Here is a 17,757-nt window from a genome sequence, read left to right as displayed (position 1 = left end):
TGTATTGTGGCCTCAAATGCGTCCCACACTATAGGGAAAGAGGTTTCGGGGATGTCGTTGGTTGCAAAGTAGGACTCAATGGCAGCTCGCAGGCTCTCCGCATCTGCTGGATCCCGAAGGATACGCGTAGATAGACGCCAGCTTGGGGCCCAAGGTGTGCAAGCAGCCAGATCTCGTAGAAGAAGTTTAAAATGGGCATGGTCTGAGACAGATATGTCGGACATGGAGGCTGAGAGCGATTAGCCGATCAAGGCATGGGAGATCAAAATATGGTCGATGCGCCAATATGAGCGGTGCACATGTGAATAGTAAGAAGAATCGCTTATGTCAGGAGAATGATAGCACCAGGTATCTGGTAGGCCAAGATCCGAAACCTGTCTCTTGAGTGCCGAGGACATAGCCCCTGTCCCATGAAATGAAGCATCACTGCGGTCCAGTGCGGCGTCCCACACCATGATAAAATCGCCCCCCATGATTAGTAAAGGATCCGCCTGAGGTATATGTTCCCGCAAGAGTGCCCATAGATATGGGTCCTGCGCCTGGTTGGGCGCATAAATATTGCACAACGTAAAAGAGTGATGCCCAATATTTACCCCTGCCTTGATAAAGCGACCATCATGACCTTGAAATACCTTGGCTTCCCCCTGTCTGATGCCAGGTCTGCAGAGTAAAGCCACTCCAGCCGTTTTTGTGGGGGCTGTAGCCCAAAATTGGAGAGGGTACAGTGGGTGAGCCATTTGGGGGGCATCAGCCTTCAACAGGTGAGTCTCCTGTAGGAGGATGATGTCCGGGTTTTTCTGCAGGAGGTGGCGCCAAATCTGGCATCGTTTGTTAGGGGAGTTAAGTCCCTTAACATTAAGGGACACTATCTTCAGGCAGGGGACAGAAGCCATGTTTATGTCACGTCAGAAGCAATCTGGTAAGCCAATGTCGGGAGTGGTGTGGTGCAGTAGGTGAGAAGGGCAGAGGGAGGCTGCTCCCGTTAAAAGGGGGGAACCGTCACCACCCGCCATAGAGAGAGTTAGAGAAGAAAGGGGGGGGGAGAGAGAGAGAAGAGAATAAGAGGTAAAAATATAAAAATTAAGACATTGGCCAACAGGGCCACAGTATCCTGTTCCAGTCCAGGGATAAGCACGGCCAAAAGGCACAGGTCATCCGGAGAAGTCACTCTCCCAGGAGTGGGGGGGGTCCTCCAAACACAGAGCGTATCAGCAGGGGAGGCAGCCCCACGCCGCCAAACCGGAATGTGTGGAACTGGGGATTCACCACACACAGATTGGAGCACCAACCCATTAGTTCAGGATACCAGGTGTGGGTGGTGCGTCAGAGTAAGACCAGCATGAATGCATTTCAGTTTTGTCAGGGCGTGGAGGGGCGAGAGCTAGTTGGTGAACGACTCTCTTCCATGGATCGGATGTGTTAGGTGATATCCTGTTTAGCTTGTGAGGCAGACTGCTCCCCCAGGTGTGAGGCTCTCCTGGAGCTGCGTATTCTGGACTAGGACAGTTTTGCAGGCTCCCGGGCGTGGGAGGGTAGGCCCGTTGGGCTAGATGGCGGTGTGATGGAGAGGTGTAAAAGTTGTGCTGCTTCCTGGAATGACCGCACCATCTGCCGTTTCGATTCCCAATGGAAGATAATTGCAAAGGGGTGGCCCCATTGATACTGGATGTTCAGGCTTTGCAGTTTGTCCATGATGGGTTTAAAGTCCCGGCGTCTGCGCAGTGTGGTGGGAGCAAGGTCATGAATGATCTGTATGGTGGCACTTTTTTAGGTGAGTTCAGATTTAGAACTTGCCGCTTTGAGTATCGCCTCCTTCTCAGTAAAAAACTGAACCCGGGGCAGGAGGTCTGGTATGAGGCCCTTTCAGCTGGAAGGTCCTGACACTCGGTGTGCCTGGTCTAGGGCCGGAGGGGAGGCGTCATCATCACCCCAGATTTCATGTAGTAGCTGCTCAAAAAATGTCATGATGTCTGACCCCTCAGCCCCAACTTTTATCCCCCTAATGCAGAGATTGTTGGGGCGGCTCCGGTTTTCCAAATCTTCTTGCTTTAGTTGTAGGTCAATATGCTGCTCTTCTAGGTTGGCCAGTCGCTGCCAGCGATGGTCTTGGTCTTCAGTCCGGGCATCCACGGTCTTTTCGAGGCCATCTAATCTCTCTCCCAGGTAATGCGTTATCTTTTGATTGTATACTATTTATCTAGTAACACTCCAGTGGCTTTTGTTTGGTCCCTGCACACCAAATGTACATAAGGAATTCATGAAACATGACTCCTTCTTCAACCTACTACCACAAATTTGCAGTTGACATAAATGTGAGAAGTAACTGACTTGAACACCACTTTTTGGTATGAGAAGCAATTCTAACCTACAACTGGTGGTCAGTTCCCTTGTGCAGCTGGGCAACAGAGAAACTCATATAAAAAGTTGCAGTGATAATTTGATTGGCCTGCAGAAGTTCGCAGGGTGCAAGACTCTGAATATTGAAAACCAACTAGCCTAAAGGTGGCACACAGAAGTTTTTATCTTCCGCTTGGATCCCAGCTTTGGCAGGTGCGGTTACCTAGAGTTGAGGCAAACCAGGAGAGCCCCCACCTCACTGCTTCTGCATGTGAATAGAAATGTTCCAGTAGTTAGGTTTATCTTATCTTACTAGAGTCTCCAGGACATTAATTAGACAGGGATCTCCACTCCACCATGGCTGAGTTGAATAGTAGGAAGGCGTGACCCCCACAGGGTAACAAGGTATTAAATTGTATGGAAGAAACGCTCCCTGTTGAGGTAGGGGTAGGTAAAACAGGCCTGTGTGCCATAAGACACTGACCTGTGTGATTACCGCTGAAACACTACTTACACTACAGTACATTGTGGCAGTATGATTTGTTCAGCCATGCTCCTAAAAGTATACAGTGTATACATATGGTGTGAAAGAAATGGGGATTATTTTATTCCCCACCTCTCTGCTAATGCTGGCACACCTTACTCATGTCTCTAAAATAGCAATGATGCCAGATTTTTAGGGTTGAAAATACTATGAAAGGTGCATCTGCATATAAAAGAACAGTCTCCGAAAAAGGGGGTCTGTGGTTTGTGATGTCAGTTTGGGGTAGCAGTGTGAACACTTGAATCTGAATAGCGGATGGTGCTGGTCAGAGAGGCTGTATTTGAACGGTGGGTTTCTGGGCAAGCACGAAAGCGACACAAAACAACATTAGATACACACAGGCTAAAACACAAGTCCCTTCAAATCTCAGATTTAAGTAATGTTCAAAAAAGGAGTTTCTCAGCTTCACCCCAATGCATCTAAGCTGCTTTTCATGTCTTTCTTTCTCAAAGCTCTGGGCTCTAGCTATGGCCCACTGTGCACTTTGAAGTGGAAAGAGATGTTGACAGACGGCTCAGTGGCCAATAACATCTCTGAAAGGGGCAACCTGGTGATTGATATCATAATATATCTCAAAACCCAAGCAGGCCTCATCACACACATGAATATTCTAGAATGCCTAAGGTCGCTAGTTGCAGAAATGCAGGACTGCTTTTTTCCTCTGTATTGAATGGCCCCTTTGACATAGCAATCTGCACTGAGACCTATAAGGAAATAATTGCAATCTCTATATATTTTTTTTATCATACATAAGAATGTTGTGTTTGACTGTTTTTATATTCTCACCGGCTTTGAGGTTCTCTCGTAAGCCCATATCCAGGAGTCCTGCTGTGCTTAAGTGTTTGTGGGGAGTTAGTGACTTGCCAGATCCCTGGTCTGCTATTTGTCAGCTTGCCCACAATTAAGAAATGGAAGGACTGCTAGGCAGACTAAGATGAAACCAGCACATCAGAATGAATTCCAGGCTGGGTTCCAAGACCCAGACTTGCTCTGAGCTGGATAAGCAGAGGACAATAATCAGTCATAGTTTATTAGACTCACTGATTGTTGTAAACACATAACATTTACACCTTTTCAAGTGATAAAAACTGTGGAGATAACATATTGGCAAAGTAAACATTGAAATGTATGCAGCTTGTCAGTGGTTCAGAATTTTCCAGGCAACCATTCGAGATCATGTTTCAGAATATTGCAAATTAAATGATCTAGCTGATTCGCACAAGGTCATAGCATCGTGAACAATTGCCAGGTCAAACTCTTTAAAGGTAGGTTTTAAACAGTTTTCCCAAATTACAAGGTACATAGGGCAAAAGAGGAGAAGGCCTTTTGGAGTGAACAAATACACTCACCAAAACCAGTTATATACCTGTTTGATCCCCAGCTAGCTGTTACGCTATTCCATGGCAAGATGCAAAGTCCAATTTTCATTCATAATAAACAATTCTGCCTTGATCTGTTGTTTCTGAGATGTAGTTCTAGTCTATACCCATATTTAACTTCTAAGTCCATATATGGTCTTCGGTACCAAATAACACATGTATTTCTTGGAGTCCCAATATTGCTTCTTGACGGCAATTATCATTCCCTTCTTGATACAGCCTGGGTTTATCCATGCAAACTAAGAACTTTTTGTAGTTAGTATGTCCTTACTGTGCAGCAGTCAAGGGAATTTAGCTATGCTCACTAATTCTCTCAGGTCTACTTCGTATATCAAGTTACCATCCTTAGCTGAAGCTTTAACCAGAACTGAACATTGATTTATCCATCGCTCTGAGGCCTGGCTGTAGACTTGGTTTCTTCAGTGGAATTCTATTTTTTCAGAAATTGTTTTGTGTCACCTGAATTTTGTGGTTCATGCAGTTACCCTACACTGTTTGCATACATAGCGATGTGACACGTGTCAGCCAGAGGGGGGGAAAGCTGCTTGCTTAGGGGCCCGCCCCGACATCCACGTTCCAATTGCACTGACATTACCTATACAACTGGTGTCCAAACTCAGTTCCTACTTGTTGGCCGAGCATCCGAAGGGATGTATTGGGCGGAGAAGCTGTTGGATTCCGATAGACATGTCCTAACATGTTGATTTGAAGTACGTTCTGCCCGGTTTACCCTGAGGCATACCCACTGTATTATGTCACAGTGGTCGCAGGCACCTAATTTTGCTCGAGTGTTTAAACTGCTACCCCTTCCTATACAGTGAGACGTCTATTCCACATGATATGCATTGGTCCCGTTGCTGCATACGATCACAGCTTTAGGCTTCTTCACACTCCAATGATGACACTCTACGACATGCACGGGAGAGGGGAGGGGAGGCGGGATGTATGGGGGGAGGAGTTAGGGAGGGACAGTTGGGGAATGACGCAGTTGGGTGGGGGGGGGGGGGGGGAGTAGGGGTGAGTGAGCGGGGGTTTTGATCCTGTATCCACATTCGGCTTCCTGTCGCTGTTGCCGGAAAATGTACGCCACAAAGGGACTATTCTGAATATGGCCGTAATGTTTGTCAAACTAACTGTTTTGAGGAATGCCACTGAATATGGTACCTATTAATTTGCTGGAATGTTATATTTTGTGCTTTCATGTCAATAAAAATTGTTGGCAAAAAAAATAGCTGAAGTGACACTTTGAGCTTCATCAGCCTATTGTGTTACTTTCAGCAAGGTGGTACCTTGCTGGTATGTAACCATTCTGTCACATTAGTAAATATAGAAAGACTTAGGGCAGATGTTTTAACTTGTGGCTTCCGAAAAAAAAGTATAATCCTTATTCCATCACTTTTACAACAGTATTTTGTTATTTTTTTCAATGGCGATATTCTCTCTGCAATAGACTGTAAGGACACAGGCTGTGGCTGCAGGAGCTGTGCGGAATCTTTCCTTGGGGAAGGAAGTCAGGAATATAGAGACTTCTTTGACTGTGCATTAGGGGGACATCATAGTTTATCCGAAGGGGTTTTTGATCTGCTTTTATCTGAGCTTGTTTGAGATGCTTACAGCTGCCAGCAGTGTTTACTCCATTGCTTTCTCTATGGGGGTGGTTCGAGGGGGTCAGCGACTTCTTTTGTTTCAGGTCCTGGGATTGCCAGGATTCTTGTCTTTGTTCTAGCTGATCTCATTGCTCTATGTGTTTTTTGTTATATTATGTGTCCTAGACATTGTTTTAGGACCTATAATTTGTCTGCTTGGTTGAATGCCAAGTGCTTCTTCCTGGTCTACTACATCTTTGGCAGTGCCTCTGCCTTGATGCATTTTGAAGTGTGGCGGTGTGCACTTGATCTTTTGGCTCTAAGTGAGCACATACTGCTCATATGTAAGTATAGAATCCTAAATCTGCACCCCTTTAATGTGCACCATCAAACTACAGGAATCCAAACAAGCCCTTTCTCCAGCCTCTAATTAAATGTTGCTAAAATAGAGAGTGACCACAACCCAATTATAATGAAAATGTTGGTCCTGACTAGGTAATCGCAAGGACGTAAAGCACAGTACTATTCAGAGCCAGACAACCAGGTTCTGAATCAAAACAAGAAGAAAGATGACTTGAAAAGCAAGTCCCTATGTTAAATGGACAGGAGGCAAGTGACAACTAAAAACACAAACATCTTTAATTATTAAACATGGAGGTCTCACTGGACAGATGTGTGAGCCAGAGTTTGGAGACCCTCCTGAAATTAACATCAACCATTCCAAAGAAGCTCTACCCCGGTACTGGCTGAGCACAGAGCGATACAGGTTGAGTACAGCTTAAACATGCCCTGTCAAATGCCTTGAAAAGTAAGCACAGTTACCTGGAGGGGAAAGAGTGTCTAAAACAACCTGAGCCAAACATATAAAGTTGATCAGGCGCAAGAAGGGTAGCTGTAAATCTGAAAGCATGGGAGGCTCTCCAATTGTCACTTAAGAAAATGAATGCTAGAAACTTCTGGGAAATGGTGAGATGGGGCTGCAAAGGCCCCTAAAAAATTAATCTGGTGCAGGGATCAGTCTAGCTGTTTGGATAAAGTACTTCACTGCCATGAACCAGAAGACTTGTGCCTCTGAACCCCCAGAAGAGGAGGCATGTATAAATCGCAGCAATGATGACCACTCTAACAAGCATTGGAAATGCAATAGGTCTCGCACCATTAGAGTTAGTGCTTTTAGAATTGTTTATGGTTTTTTTTGTAAATGTTTAGCATTTTTGTTTCCTGTAGCCAATGCTAAAGTATTACAAATAAAAAAAGCCATAAACATTTCTAAAAGCTCTAACTGAAATGGTCTGAGAACTATTGCACTGTGTGAGGGTGAGGGTGAGTGAGGGTGAGGGTGAGTGAGGGTGAGGGGTTGAGGGTGAGTGAGAGTGAGGGTGAGTGAGGGTGAGGGTGAGTGAGGGTGAGGGGTTGAGGGTGAGTGAGAGTGAGGGTGAGTGAGGGTGAGTGAGGGTGAGTGAGGGTGAGGGGTTGAGGTTGAGGGTGAGGTGTTGAGGGTGAGTGAGGGTGAGGGTGAGTGAGGGTGAGTGAGGTGTTGAGGGTGAGTGAGGGTGAGGGTGAGTGAGGGTGAGGGGTTTTGGGTGAGTGAGGGTGAGGGGGAGTAGTTGAGGCTGAGTGAGGGTGAGTGAGAGGGAGGGTGAGTGAGGGGTTGAGGGTGAGGGGTTGAGGGTGAGTGAGTGAGGGTGAGGGGTTGAGGGTGAGTGAGGGTTAGGGTGAGTGAGGGTGAGGGGTTGAGGGTGAGTGAGGATGAGGGGTTGAGGGTGGGTGAGTGAGGGTGAGGGGTTGAGGGTGAGGGGTTGAGGGTGAGGGGTTGAGGGTGAGTGAGTGAGGGTGAGGGGTTGAGGGTGAGTGAGGGTGAGGGGTTGAGGGTGAGTGAGGTTGAGGGTGGTTGAGTGAGGATGAGTGAGAGTGAGGGGTTGAGGGTGAGGGGTTGAGGGTGAGTGAGTGAGGGTGAGGGGTTGAGGGTGAGTGAGAGTGAGGGTGAGTGAGGGTGAGTGAGGGTGAGTAAGGGTGAGGGGTTGAGGTTGAGGGTGAGGTGTTGAGGGTGAGTGAGGGTGAGGGTGAGTGAGGGTGAGTGAGGTGTTGAGGGTGAGTGAGGGTGAGGGTGAGTGAGGGTGAGGGGTTTTGGGTGAGTGAGGGTGAGGGGGAGTAGTTGAGGCTGAGTGAGGGTGAGTGAGAGTGAGGGTGAGTGAGGGGTTGAGGGTGAGGGGTTGAGGGTGAGTGAGTGAGGGTGAGGGGTTGAGGGTGAGTGAGGGTTAGGGTGAGTGAGGGTGAGGGGTTGAGGGTGAGTGAGGATGAGGGGTTGAGGGTGGGTGAGTGAGGGTGAGGGGTTGAGGGTGAGGGGTTGAGGGTGAGTGAGTGAGGGTGAGGGGTTGAGGGTGAGTGAGGGTGAGGGGTTGAGGGTGAGTGAGGTTGAGGGTGGTTGAGTGAGGATGAGTGAGAGTGAGGGTGAGTGAGGGGTTGAGGGTGAGGGGTTGAGGGTGAGTGAGTGAGGGTGAGGGGTTAAGGGTGAGTGAGGGTGAGTGAGGGTGAGTGAGGGTGAGGGGTTGAGGGTGAGTGAGGATGAGTGAGAGTGAGGGTGAGTGAGGGGTTGAGGGTGAGGGGGTTGAGGGTGAGGGGTTGAGGGTGAGTGAGGGTGAGGGGTTGAGGGTGAGTGAGGGGTTGAGGGTGAGTGAGGATGAGTGAGAGTGAGGGTGAGTGAGGATGAGCCAGGTTGGTGTAAAATGTTTTGCAGATAAATGTCAAAGTGATAAATATGATGTGCACAAGTTATTTTGTTCTGTGTCGGGAAACTGGAAAAGAAACTGTGCAACCATAAGATGCAACACAATTAGAGAATTACTCCCGAGTCAGCATTCCGTTCTAAAAGAGGACAGTAGGGTCAAAATGTCGCCTCTCACACCAGTCTTTCATTCTGCAAAAAACAAATTGAGTAAAGCAGATGGTTCTTTTCGTTAAAAATCCCAAATGTTAATCGTGGCATTGGTGGTGAACATACCATACTTTGAAAGAAGAACTCTAGCAAGATGTGCTACATTGAAATTGTAGCTCTGTATTGGAGTACTTGATGTCACAGTCCCTATATACAGAAAAGCGTAACGCGGGGGAAATGTGTTCATGGCACCGGTCCTAACTAGTCTGTCAGATGCGGTCAATCAGTCAGGGCTTCGAGCTCCGCTGTGCACTCGACACCCAGGGCCACAGGTTTATTGGCATGTATTATTTATACATTGCTATTTCAATTTACCCATATTTATTTTGTGAATAAAATCGGCATGCAACAGGTTTATTTACACATTCATTTAATGTACAAATATACCTGTGCGCATGGAAGCCTGAAGGGTTTCGGCTGTAAGAAACCATACCTTATAATCACTCATGTGCAATACACCTGGATAAACAGTCAGCATTGTACTAAAGAACATACATGCCCATCAACAGTTTAAAGCTTAATTACGAAAGCTCGTTATTTAATCTCGCCTTCCTATATTCTGCGTAGGTACCGGCCTCACACTTTATTACGGTCTATTTCTGTCTTTTTGTCCCTATTGAAACTTCTAGACAGACAGAACTTGATGGCTTTTTGTGTACACGTTCAGAAAAAAAACTGGAAGCCTTATATATTTTCAACGACGTGCTCAAAAATTAAACGTCAATTATTTAACTTCGAATATTCTCTTGTTTGACTTCAAGTGTCAGTAATGTGCACCTCGACAACAACTACAATTTTTGGAAAAAGTAAAAATGCCACTACGCATGTACCGCAATCGGATTTTAATAGATTTGTTTATAAAGCCATCGTCAACATAGTGATGTCGCATTTTTATTATGCTATTCGTTTCTTTTCAATTGCAGATTATAGCACAACACAGTTTTGAGCACTTGGCTAGATCACCAATTACGGATGCATGCCTAAATAAATATGAACATAAACTAAGTAAAACAGGCAATGCAAGTTAGGGTTACCAACCGTCCTCAGGTGACCCGGTTGAAGAACTTAAGCCTGGCCATAACGTCTCCAGACAAGCAATAGAATTAGCTTGGACTGCACTTGTGTGTGTCTGACCACGACTTGAACTTTTTAGAGCGTGTGTCTATAAACAGAGCTATATAACAACCACCCTCCTGCTGCACTCGTGGTCTTTCCTTTGACAAACCTATCGCATAACTGCAATCACGAGATGTAAACTAAATTTGCATATTGGAGGTTTGTTTAAAAAAGAGTAAACAGAAGCCTGACCCAGGAGGGGGGAGGAGGGAGGAGAAATGCGTCTCGGCCGGAGCAGGGGGCGGAGCAGGGAGAGCGGGCTTTACACGGCCGGCCGGTCGTGAAACTGAAAGCATGGCCGGCCGGCGCACAACACAGTTTTGAGCACTTGGCTAGATCACCAATTACGGATGCATGCCTAAATAAATATGAACATAAACTAAGTAAAACAGGCAATGCAAGTTAGGGTTACCAACCGTCCTCAGGTGACCCGGTTGAAGAACTTAAGCCTGGCCATAACGTCTCCAGACAAGCAATAGAATTAGCTTGGACTGCACTTGTGTGTGTCTGACCACGACTTGAACTTTTTAGAGCGTGTGTCTATAAACAGAGCTATATAACAACCACCCTCCTGCTGCACTCGTGGTCTTTCCTTTGACAAACCCATCGCATAACTGCAATCACGAGATGTAAACTAAATTTGCATATTGGAGGTTTGTTTAAAAAAGAGTAAACAGAAGCCTGACCCAGGAGGGGGGAGGAGGGAGGAGAAATGCGTCTCGGCCGGAGCAGGGGGCGGAGCAGGGAGAGCGGGCTTCACACGGCCGGCCGGTCGTGAAACTGAAAGCATGGCCGGCCGTGAAAGCCTTTGATGCCGCAGGGGGTGGAGCGGCACCAGCTGGGAGAGTAGGCAAGGCAGGCGGCTGGGGGCATGTGCACGCGCATTTAAGCTCAATGCGCATGCGCATTGAGCTTAAATTTCTCGTGCACTGCAAGGAATCGCCACGATTCCTTGCAAGTTGGGGATAAAGAGTGGATAAGCCACCATAGACTCGCAAGCTCGATGCGCATGCGCATCGACAGGCGAGACCTAAAAAGGGCCTGCAATAACTTTAGCCTTAGATGACAATCTAAAGGCTGTTCACACAAGAAGTCAACAAGGCCATTGTCAGTGAAAAGCCTTTGAAAGCTCCAGGTCTCAACAGAATTCCAAAAGATGTTTATCAAAATGTTTCCATCAATTTAGACCCCTATCCTAACAACAGCATGTAATGAGGGATCATAAGGAGGCCCCTGGTTCATGAAGATCTGTCATCATCATTCTACAACATAAGTAAAGGGTCTTGCCGAAATACTGTGAATTAATGTCCTATTTCCTTGTTGAACAGAGATGGAAAAAAACGTTGGTAAATTGCTACTGACCCGCATAGAGGCATGGCAAGAATAATACAACATGTTCAGACTTCTACTACTGGACATCAGGAGACGTGTAAATATGCTGCACTTCATACTCTTATGTGATAAATCATTGCAGGCAAGGAGACTGCATCTATGCCCACTCTTTGTAAAACAGAGGATTAGGTATTGCAGGAAGTCATAGCTCCTATGCTAATGTACAGGCTCTGATTCTTTTTTTTTCACCAGTGCCTTGAACACTTTTACAGTCCGGAAGGATACTAGAACTGTTCCTCTAAAAAAGACCTCAGAATCATTATTATATTATTAGCATTCAGTTCCTTAAGAATGGTATTTTCATTATATATCTGATAGAGACTTCTAGCCACAGATTCCTTACCTTAGAATCTTCCCAAGGCATCAGAATGGATATTGTAGGTATTGAGCAGTACTCCTGCATACTGATAGGTGGCGTTGTTTGGCTGCGAGTCAGTCAAGCCGGAAATTAGGTGTCACCCAGGCATGCTGATCTCGGTTCTTTCCTTTCCTCGCCAGATAGCGCTAATCTGTGAAGAACTACCCTCTGTCATTTTTTGCCTGGCTTTTTTCTCTACTTTTGTTGAACCCTTTTCTGAGAGATTGTCTCTCCTGATGTGACAGGATGTCCCCAAAGAAACCAGCTGGTTTCAAACCATGTGGTGCCTGTCACAGGCAGATGTATGTGGCAGACACTTGGTTTGTTTGTGGTGCTTGGAGAGAGACCACGACTCCAAGACCTGTGAGCACTGCTGTGCCATGCACCCAAAGACACCGAGGGGGTGATTCCTCAAGCTCCTCACCGCCTGCCGTCGGACGGCCCCTTGACGCTCAAGATCCTGGTCACGCGACTGTTCGCAGAGGCACACTCCTGCTCTAAGTTATCCGGTTAGTTCCACAAACGTAGAAAGTCAAAGAGGTCTTTGACTTCACCGTGCCAGTGAAAGTCTTCTGACGAGGCACTGGAGTGTTGGCACTCCAGGCCTCGCTCTTCGGCCGAGTCAGGGTCCACTCCGCACTTCTCAGGTTTTCTCTGAGCCGGAGCATGCCCCTCCCAGCTTAAAGACTTTTATGTGGCCATACACCTCATATTTGGGTGGCCCTCTGGAGTGCTTTCGCAACCCCCCACTGGATCCTACCAGCAGGTTCGCCATCTGTGCCAGTCGGGCTCCGGGGATCACATGTTGGATCTGAAGCAGAGCCACCGGTGAGACTGAGACCTTCCTCAGCGCCCTCTCCAACTCCTGGCACCACAACAGCACCATACCCATTATCATCCCAGACTCCAACACAGAGCCGTATGGGCATCATCCGATGCCGACTGGGACCATGCTCTCCAGATCAGAGTCAGTGCCTTTTGCCTTTGGCAGGCCTGGAAAAGGAGATGAATGGGAGAGTCTGAGGATACTTATGGATACCAGAATTCCCTAGATGAGAATGAGGACAACTTATATGAGGAACTGGTGGAGTCTGTGGGTTAGACAACTCATCTGGCACTGGCTTGGTCTCTTTCTACTGTGGCTACGGAGGAGGGAGCCTCTTTCACTATGGTGGTGCATAAGTCGGATGATGCCCAGGTTTCTTAATTAGCACCCCACACTGGAGAGCTTGGTAGTCCAAACCTCCACCTCTAGAGTTAATCCCGATGTGTTCTCTACCACTACACAGGATAGGGAACCCAAGAGGCAAAATAATGTGCTCCTCCACCAGCCTTGCACTAAAATGAGTGAACATTGTGTGCCTTTTTGGCCAATATTAGCATATAATCTAGAATTTGTATTGTGCGGGTGTTGCCTATGGCCCTGGAGGCGGCTGAAGCCCTACTCTCCCAAGCTATTGCTGACGGTAGAGACGCAGCAAGGTTCACTGTACAGTGTGGACTGAACACGACCGACTTCCTGTGTGAAACGATCTCATCGTTGTTGGCCTTGCGTTGCACACCTGGCTTTTCAGGGAATATTCAAGCCTTGCTTATGGACATGCCTTTTGATGGTTCTCGTCTTTTTGGAGAGAAGGCGGATTCTTCGCTGGAGCGCCAGTTCCTTGGGCTTGTCTATGATCCCTCATCAACCCCCAGTCTACGTTCCGCACCTTTTGTGGCCACGAAAAGGGGTTCCATCCGCAACCATACCCTCTCAACCACCATGTCCAACAGGCTTCCGAGCCTTTTTGTGGCCGAGGACTTGAGTCCCATAGTCCATGTAGGACAGGTAGCAAGAGGTCCGGCCAGTCCACCACCCCCTGGCAGCCTCAGAATCCAAACCCCCTTTAGTTTGCCTTCTGTCAATCATGGGCATCCAGTGAGGTGCAGAATACACCATCACCTGGACCAATAGCAGTCAAGAACATCAGAGTGGTTGATTTTACAAATCATCCAAAGTGGCTACTCTATCCCTTTTGTGACCACGCCTCCACCCATGCCATCCATTTACGACTTGTAGAAGGAGGACCACCTCTCCTTGCTCCATCTGGAAGTGCTGGCTCTTTTGCCCAAGGGAGCCATCAAGAGAGTGCTGGAATCAGAAGTAACTTGTAGTTGTTATTCCTGCTACTTTCTGGTGCCCAAGACGGATAGAGGCCTTTGTCCTATCGGCCTACATCCTATCCTAGATCTGTGCGTTCTCAATCTCCTCCCGAATAGGGAGCAATTTAAAAAGCTTTTGCTTTCGCAAGCTCTGCCTGCCCTGAGACCGGGAGATTGCATGGTAGTGTTAGACTTGCAGGATGCATATATCCACATCCCCATCCTTCCTGTCACAGACGTTACTTGCGGTTCATGGTGAGCCAAGAGCACTTTCAGTTTGCCATGCTCCCCTTCATCCTTTCCAGTGCCTACAGGTGTTCATGAAAGGGATGGCAGTATATGCAGAGGTCATGGGTTCCGTCTTTCCCTACCTCTGCAATTTGCTTTTGAAGGTGGACTTGCCACAGGTAGAGGAAGAAGTGGACTTGCCACATGTAGGGAAGAGGTGTGGCGCAGTGGCCAGAGCGACCGACTCCGGACCCCGGGGCTCATGGTTCGATCCCCGGTGCCGGCGGCAGGTCAGCCCAGCACCATGTGACTTTGGGCAATAGCTCGCTTAATCTTCCCGAAGGCCTCCAGCGCTTTGATGCCCTCAGATAATTGTTCCCGCTTTACAAATACTGGACTTTTACAGGTAGTCATCTCCCACCTTCAGACTAAGGCAAACCTTCTGCACTCACTCACTACCAATGTGCCAAAGTCACACCTCAATCTCAGACACTTCCTTTCATCGGAGCTATTCTGGACACATAGAGTTTCTGGCCTATCCTCCGGAACAACGAGTATATTCAGGCTATGGTACTGATGTTTCAGCCTCTATCCAGGATCTTGGTGGGTTGGCCCTGAGGTTGTTGGTCCTCATGGCCTCCTGCATCCTCCTTGTAACCGATGCCCATTGGCATATATGGGCTGTGCAGTGGGATCTGAAGTCCCAGTGGGTACAGCATCAGGGGAATCTCTCTGACATGGTCTAGATCTCGAAGGGAGCTGCAAAAGATCTGCAGGGTGGCTGACAATCCGCAGTTGGGTCAGTGGCAGACCCTTCTCCCTTCCCCTACCGGAGCAGACTGTAGTGACATCAGTAGGGGTGGAGGTCAGAGGGCGCTGATTTCCAGCAGAGTCCGGGCTCCACATCAACCTTTGAAGCTTCCGGTGATTTGCTCGGCTTGAAAGTCTTTCTTTCTTTGATCAAGGGAAGGCTGGGGCAGGTGTTAATGAACAACACCAGTGCCATGTGGTACTCCAACAAACAGGGCGGGGTGGGGTCGTGGACCCTATGTCAAAAGGCTCTGCATCTCTACAAATGGCTGGAGCTCTTGGGCTTTTCCCTGATAGTTCAACATCTGGCAGGCTTTCTGAACGCCAGGGTAAACAAACTCAGTTGAAGATGCCTAGTGGAACACGAATGGCGTCTACACCCGTAGGTGGCGCAAGGACTCTTTCAGCAGTGGGGAGAGCCTTGGTTAGATCTGTTTGCCACTGCAGAGAACACACGTCAGCAGTTTTATGCGCTGGAGTTTCCAAGGTGACTCACTCAGAGATGTTTTTCATCTAGAGTGAAGCTCCAGTCTCCTGTATACATTTCCGCCATACCACTCCTGCCCAGAGTTCTCAAGATCAGGAACACATGGGCTGAAGTTTTTCTTGTGGCTCCAGATTGGGCACAGAGAGTCTGGTATACTGAGCTATTGAGCATGACCATTGGTACCCTGATTAGGTTGCTTCTTAGAGAGGATCTTCTAGTGCAGCAATGGGTAAGGTTCTGCACCCGAGCCTGTGCACCCTTCACCTTCATGTGTGGAGATTGAGCGGCAACAGTTCACAGCTTTCACCCTTCCTTCCGAAGTCTGTGATGTTATTCTGGCAGCCAGGCATACCTCCACTAAGTCGGTATACGCCTGCCATTTGATAGTTTTGTGGCATGGTGTGATTCTAAAAACATCGACTCTCTTTCAGTACCTCTCTCTAAGATTCCTTTCTTGCTGTAAATTTTGTCCAGCAGGGCTCTGCTCTTGGCACAGTTAAAGGTTATGTATCGGCTGTGTGTAGCAAGTGAAGTCACAAGACGGTGCACGGAGGTGCACGAGTGATATTAATTTCACTGTGCGTAAGTATAACTGTGAGTTATATGTATGACATAGTCATTTGAAAGTGGTGAATAAATGAGGAATTCAACAGATGAGTAAAACTTTTGAATTTGCTATGGTTGTGTAGTTTAAGTTGTGTTTGGCTCAAATAAGGTAAGATAAGTAGGAGCGTAAGAGGTGGTCATTTGTTTAGAGACAACTATAACTTTAGAATTTGTAATGTATGTTTAGTTTAAGTTGCGTTTGTACAATAAATATAAATACATTTTTCCTAACTAAAAGTTATCTTTGAACCTTTTTTTTAAATCCACTTAACATGCGTGGTAAAGGTATATGCGTGGTGAATGCATGCTTGGTGAAGGCATTGCGTTGTAAAGGCAATGCATGGTAAAGGCACTGCATGGTCATGCCTGCATTGTAAAGGCTGTTTCCCTTTTCCAGATTCCATGTTTTTGTAGACAGTAGATGCCATGCAGTCTAATGAGCCCCACCCAGTTCACTCTTCATTTTTTGGGCATAGTCCTGCTACTTTTCATCAGACCAGTGGCCATGTTTGCCACCCGCAAGGGTCCAGAATAAAATCTATTTCCTCTGCATTTCTTATGATAGAGGGAGGGGCAGTCATTCAATATATTTTGTCTTTTCGCTTTAGGACTGCTGGAGGACACTGGTGGGTGGTTAATGAGCATGAAAAACAGATTGCGAATGAAACAAATGTCTGTTTAGGCGTTGAATCAGTGTGCTGGGGTACATAAAGCCTGTCTGTATTAAAGAGTCAGGTTGTGAAGGAAACTCCTATTTAGGCCATAAGTGTGGGTCGTTTTTCAACCCCTGCATAACCTCCTGTGTGCCAGGTGTCGGAATTATGAGATGGGTGTTATTTAACATGCAAAGAAATCCCTGGGTGCGTTAAATATCTCACTCTTCGTTAGAGTTCAGCAGCTCAAGCCTTCCGGAATTTAACAGGTTAAAAGTGTATGGTATTTACCATACCATGCGGATTTTTATGTGGTAAGCATCCAAACGCACGTTATTCCCCAAAAACTCGTGATAGGTGTTCATTATCGTTAGATATCAGGTGCCATGAACAGCACCTACATTCCGAAAACCCTGAACCGGGGCCTTGTTGTTAAACCAGGGTGATCCACAGCCATGCCTCACTACAGGTTTCACCCCCCCCATCCTGTACCCCGTTGCCTGTAAGTGGTCTGAAGTGACCGCAAAGTGGTGTGAGCACTGTGCAAAACCTACAATTAAAATAAAGAAATAAACGACAAATCTATGTATGTGTTTCCCCTTTCCTTTAGGAGACTATGTTGTTCCTTCATTTCAACACTAGTGAGTTGATTAAGACCGCTATGATTTATTGATGTGGCCCAACCTGCTATTATTAGCAACTCCCTCCTGATGCGTTCTGTTGTCTCTTTCACAGGAAATCGAAGCCAGGTCTGAGATGACGTTTGCACACTTTGTACAATTCTACAAGAACCTGATGTTTGACGCTCAGAAATCGGTAAGTTGCCCTTTCTCGAGGCAGGCTGTGGAGACCATTGAGTGTATCCCAACAATATATGATATGATATGATATGAAAAAGAAATTTATATAGCGCACGTTCAACAACGGCTCCTTGGCGCTTATATGCCTTAGATCGCCTGGTCGTTGAAACAGACAGTGCTTGGTACTTTTCTGTGCCAAGGCAGGGTTGACTAGTTAAGAATGGCTTATGTTACAAATATTGAATGAGCATTGTAATCAAGGCCACCAAGGCCTTTAGAACATTCTGGTGACACACATCACAATATTTTGGCCTAGCATCTGTGATCTCTCCAGGAGCTCGGAGAGAGGGGACAAGCTACAAAACAGAGGTGCTGAGGACA

General features: G+C 47.1%; 1 protein-coding gene across 1 annotated transcript in view; it reads left to right on the top strand.

Moving 5' to 3' along the window:
• LOC147724808 (1-phosphatidylinositol 4,5-bisphosphate phosphodiesterase gamma-1-like) overlaps window positions 1-17,757 on the top strand; it is a 731,250-nt gene that overhangs the window by 324,027 nt on the left and 389,466 nt on the right. Inside the window, exon 7 of the mRNA XM_086966316.1 lies at window positions 17,312-17,392. Coding sequence (XP_086822442.1) covers window positions 17,312-17,392 — 81 coding nt within the window. The remainder of the gene's footprint in view (window positions 1-17,311; window positions 17,393-17,757) is intronic.

The sequence above is a fragment of the Lissotriton vulgaris genome, chromosome 4_1, assembly GCF_964263255.1.
Source record: "Lissotriton vulgaris chromosome 4_1, aLisVul1.2, whole genome shotgun sequence".
Classification (NCBI taxonomy): Eukaryota; Metazoa; Chordata; class Amphibia; order Caudata; family Salamandridae; genus Lissotriton; species Lissotriton vulgaris.
The sequence above is the reverse complement of the archived record's forward strand: the minus strand, read 5'-3'. Positions and strand labels throughout refer to the sequence as shown.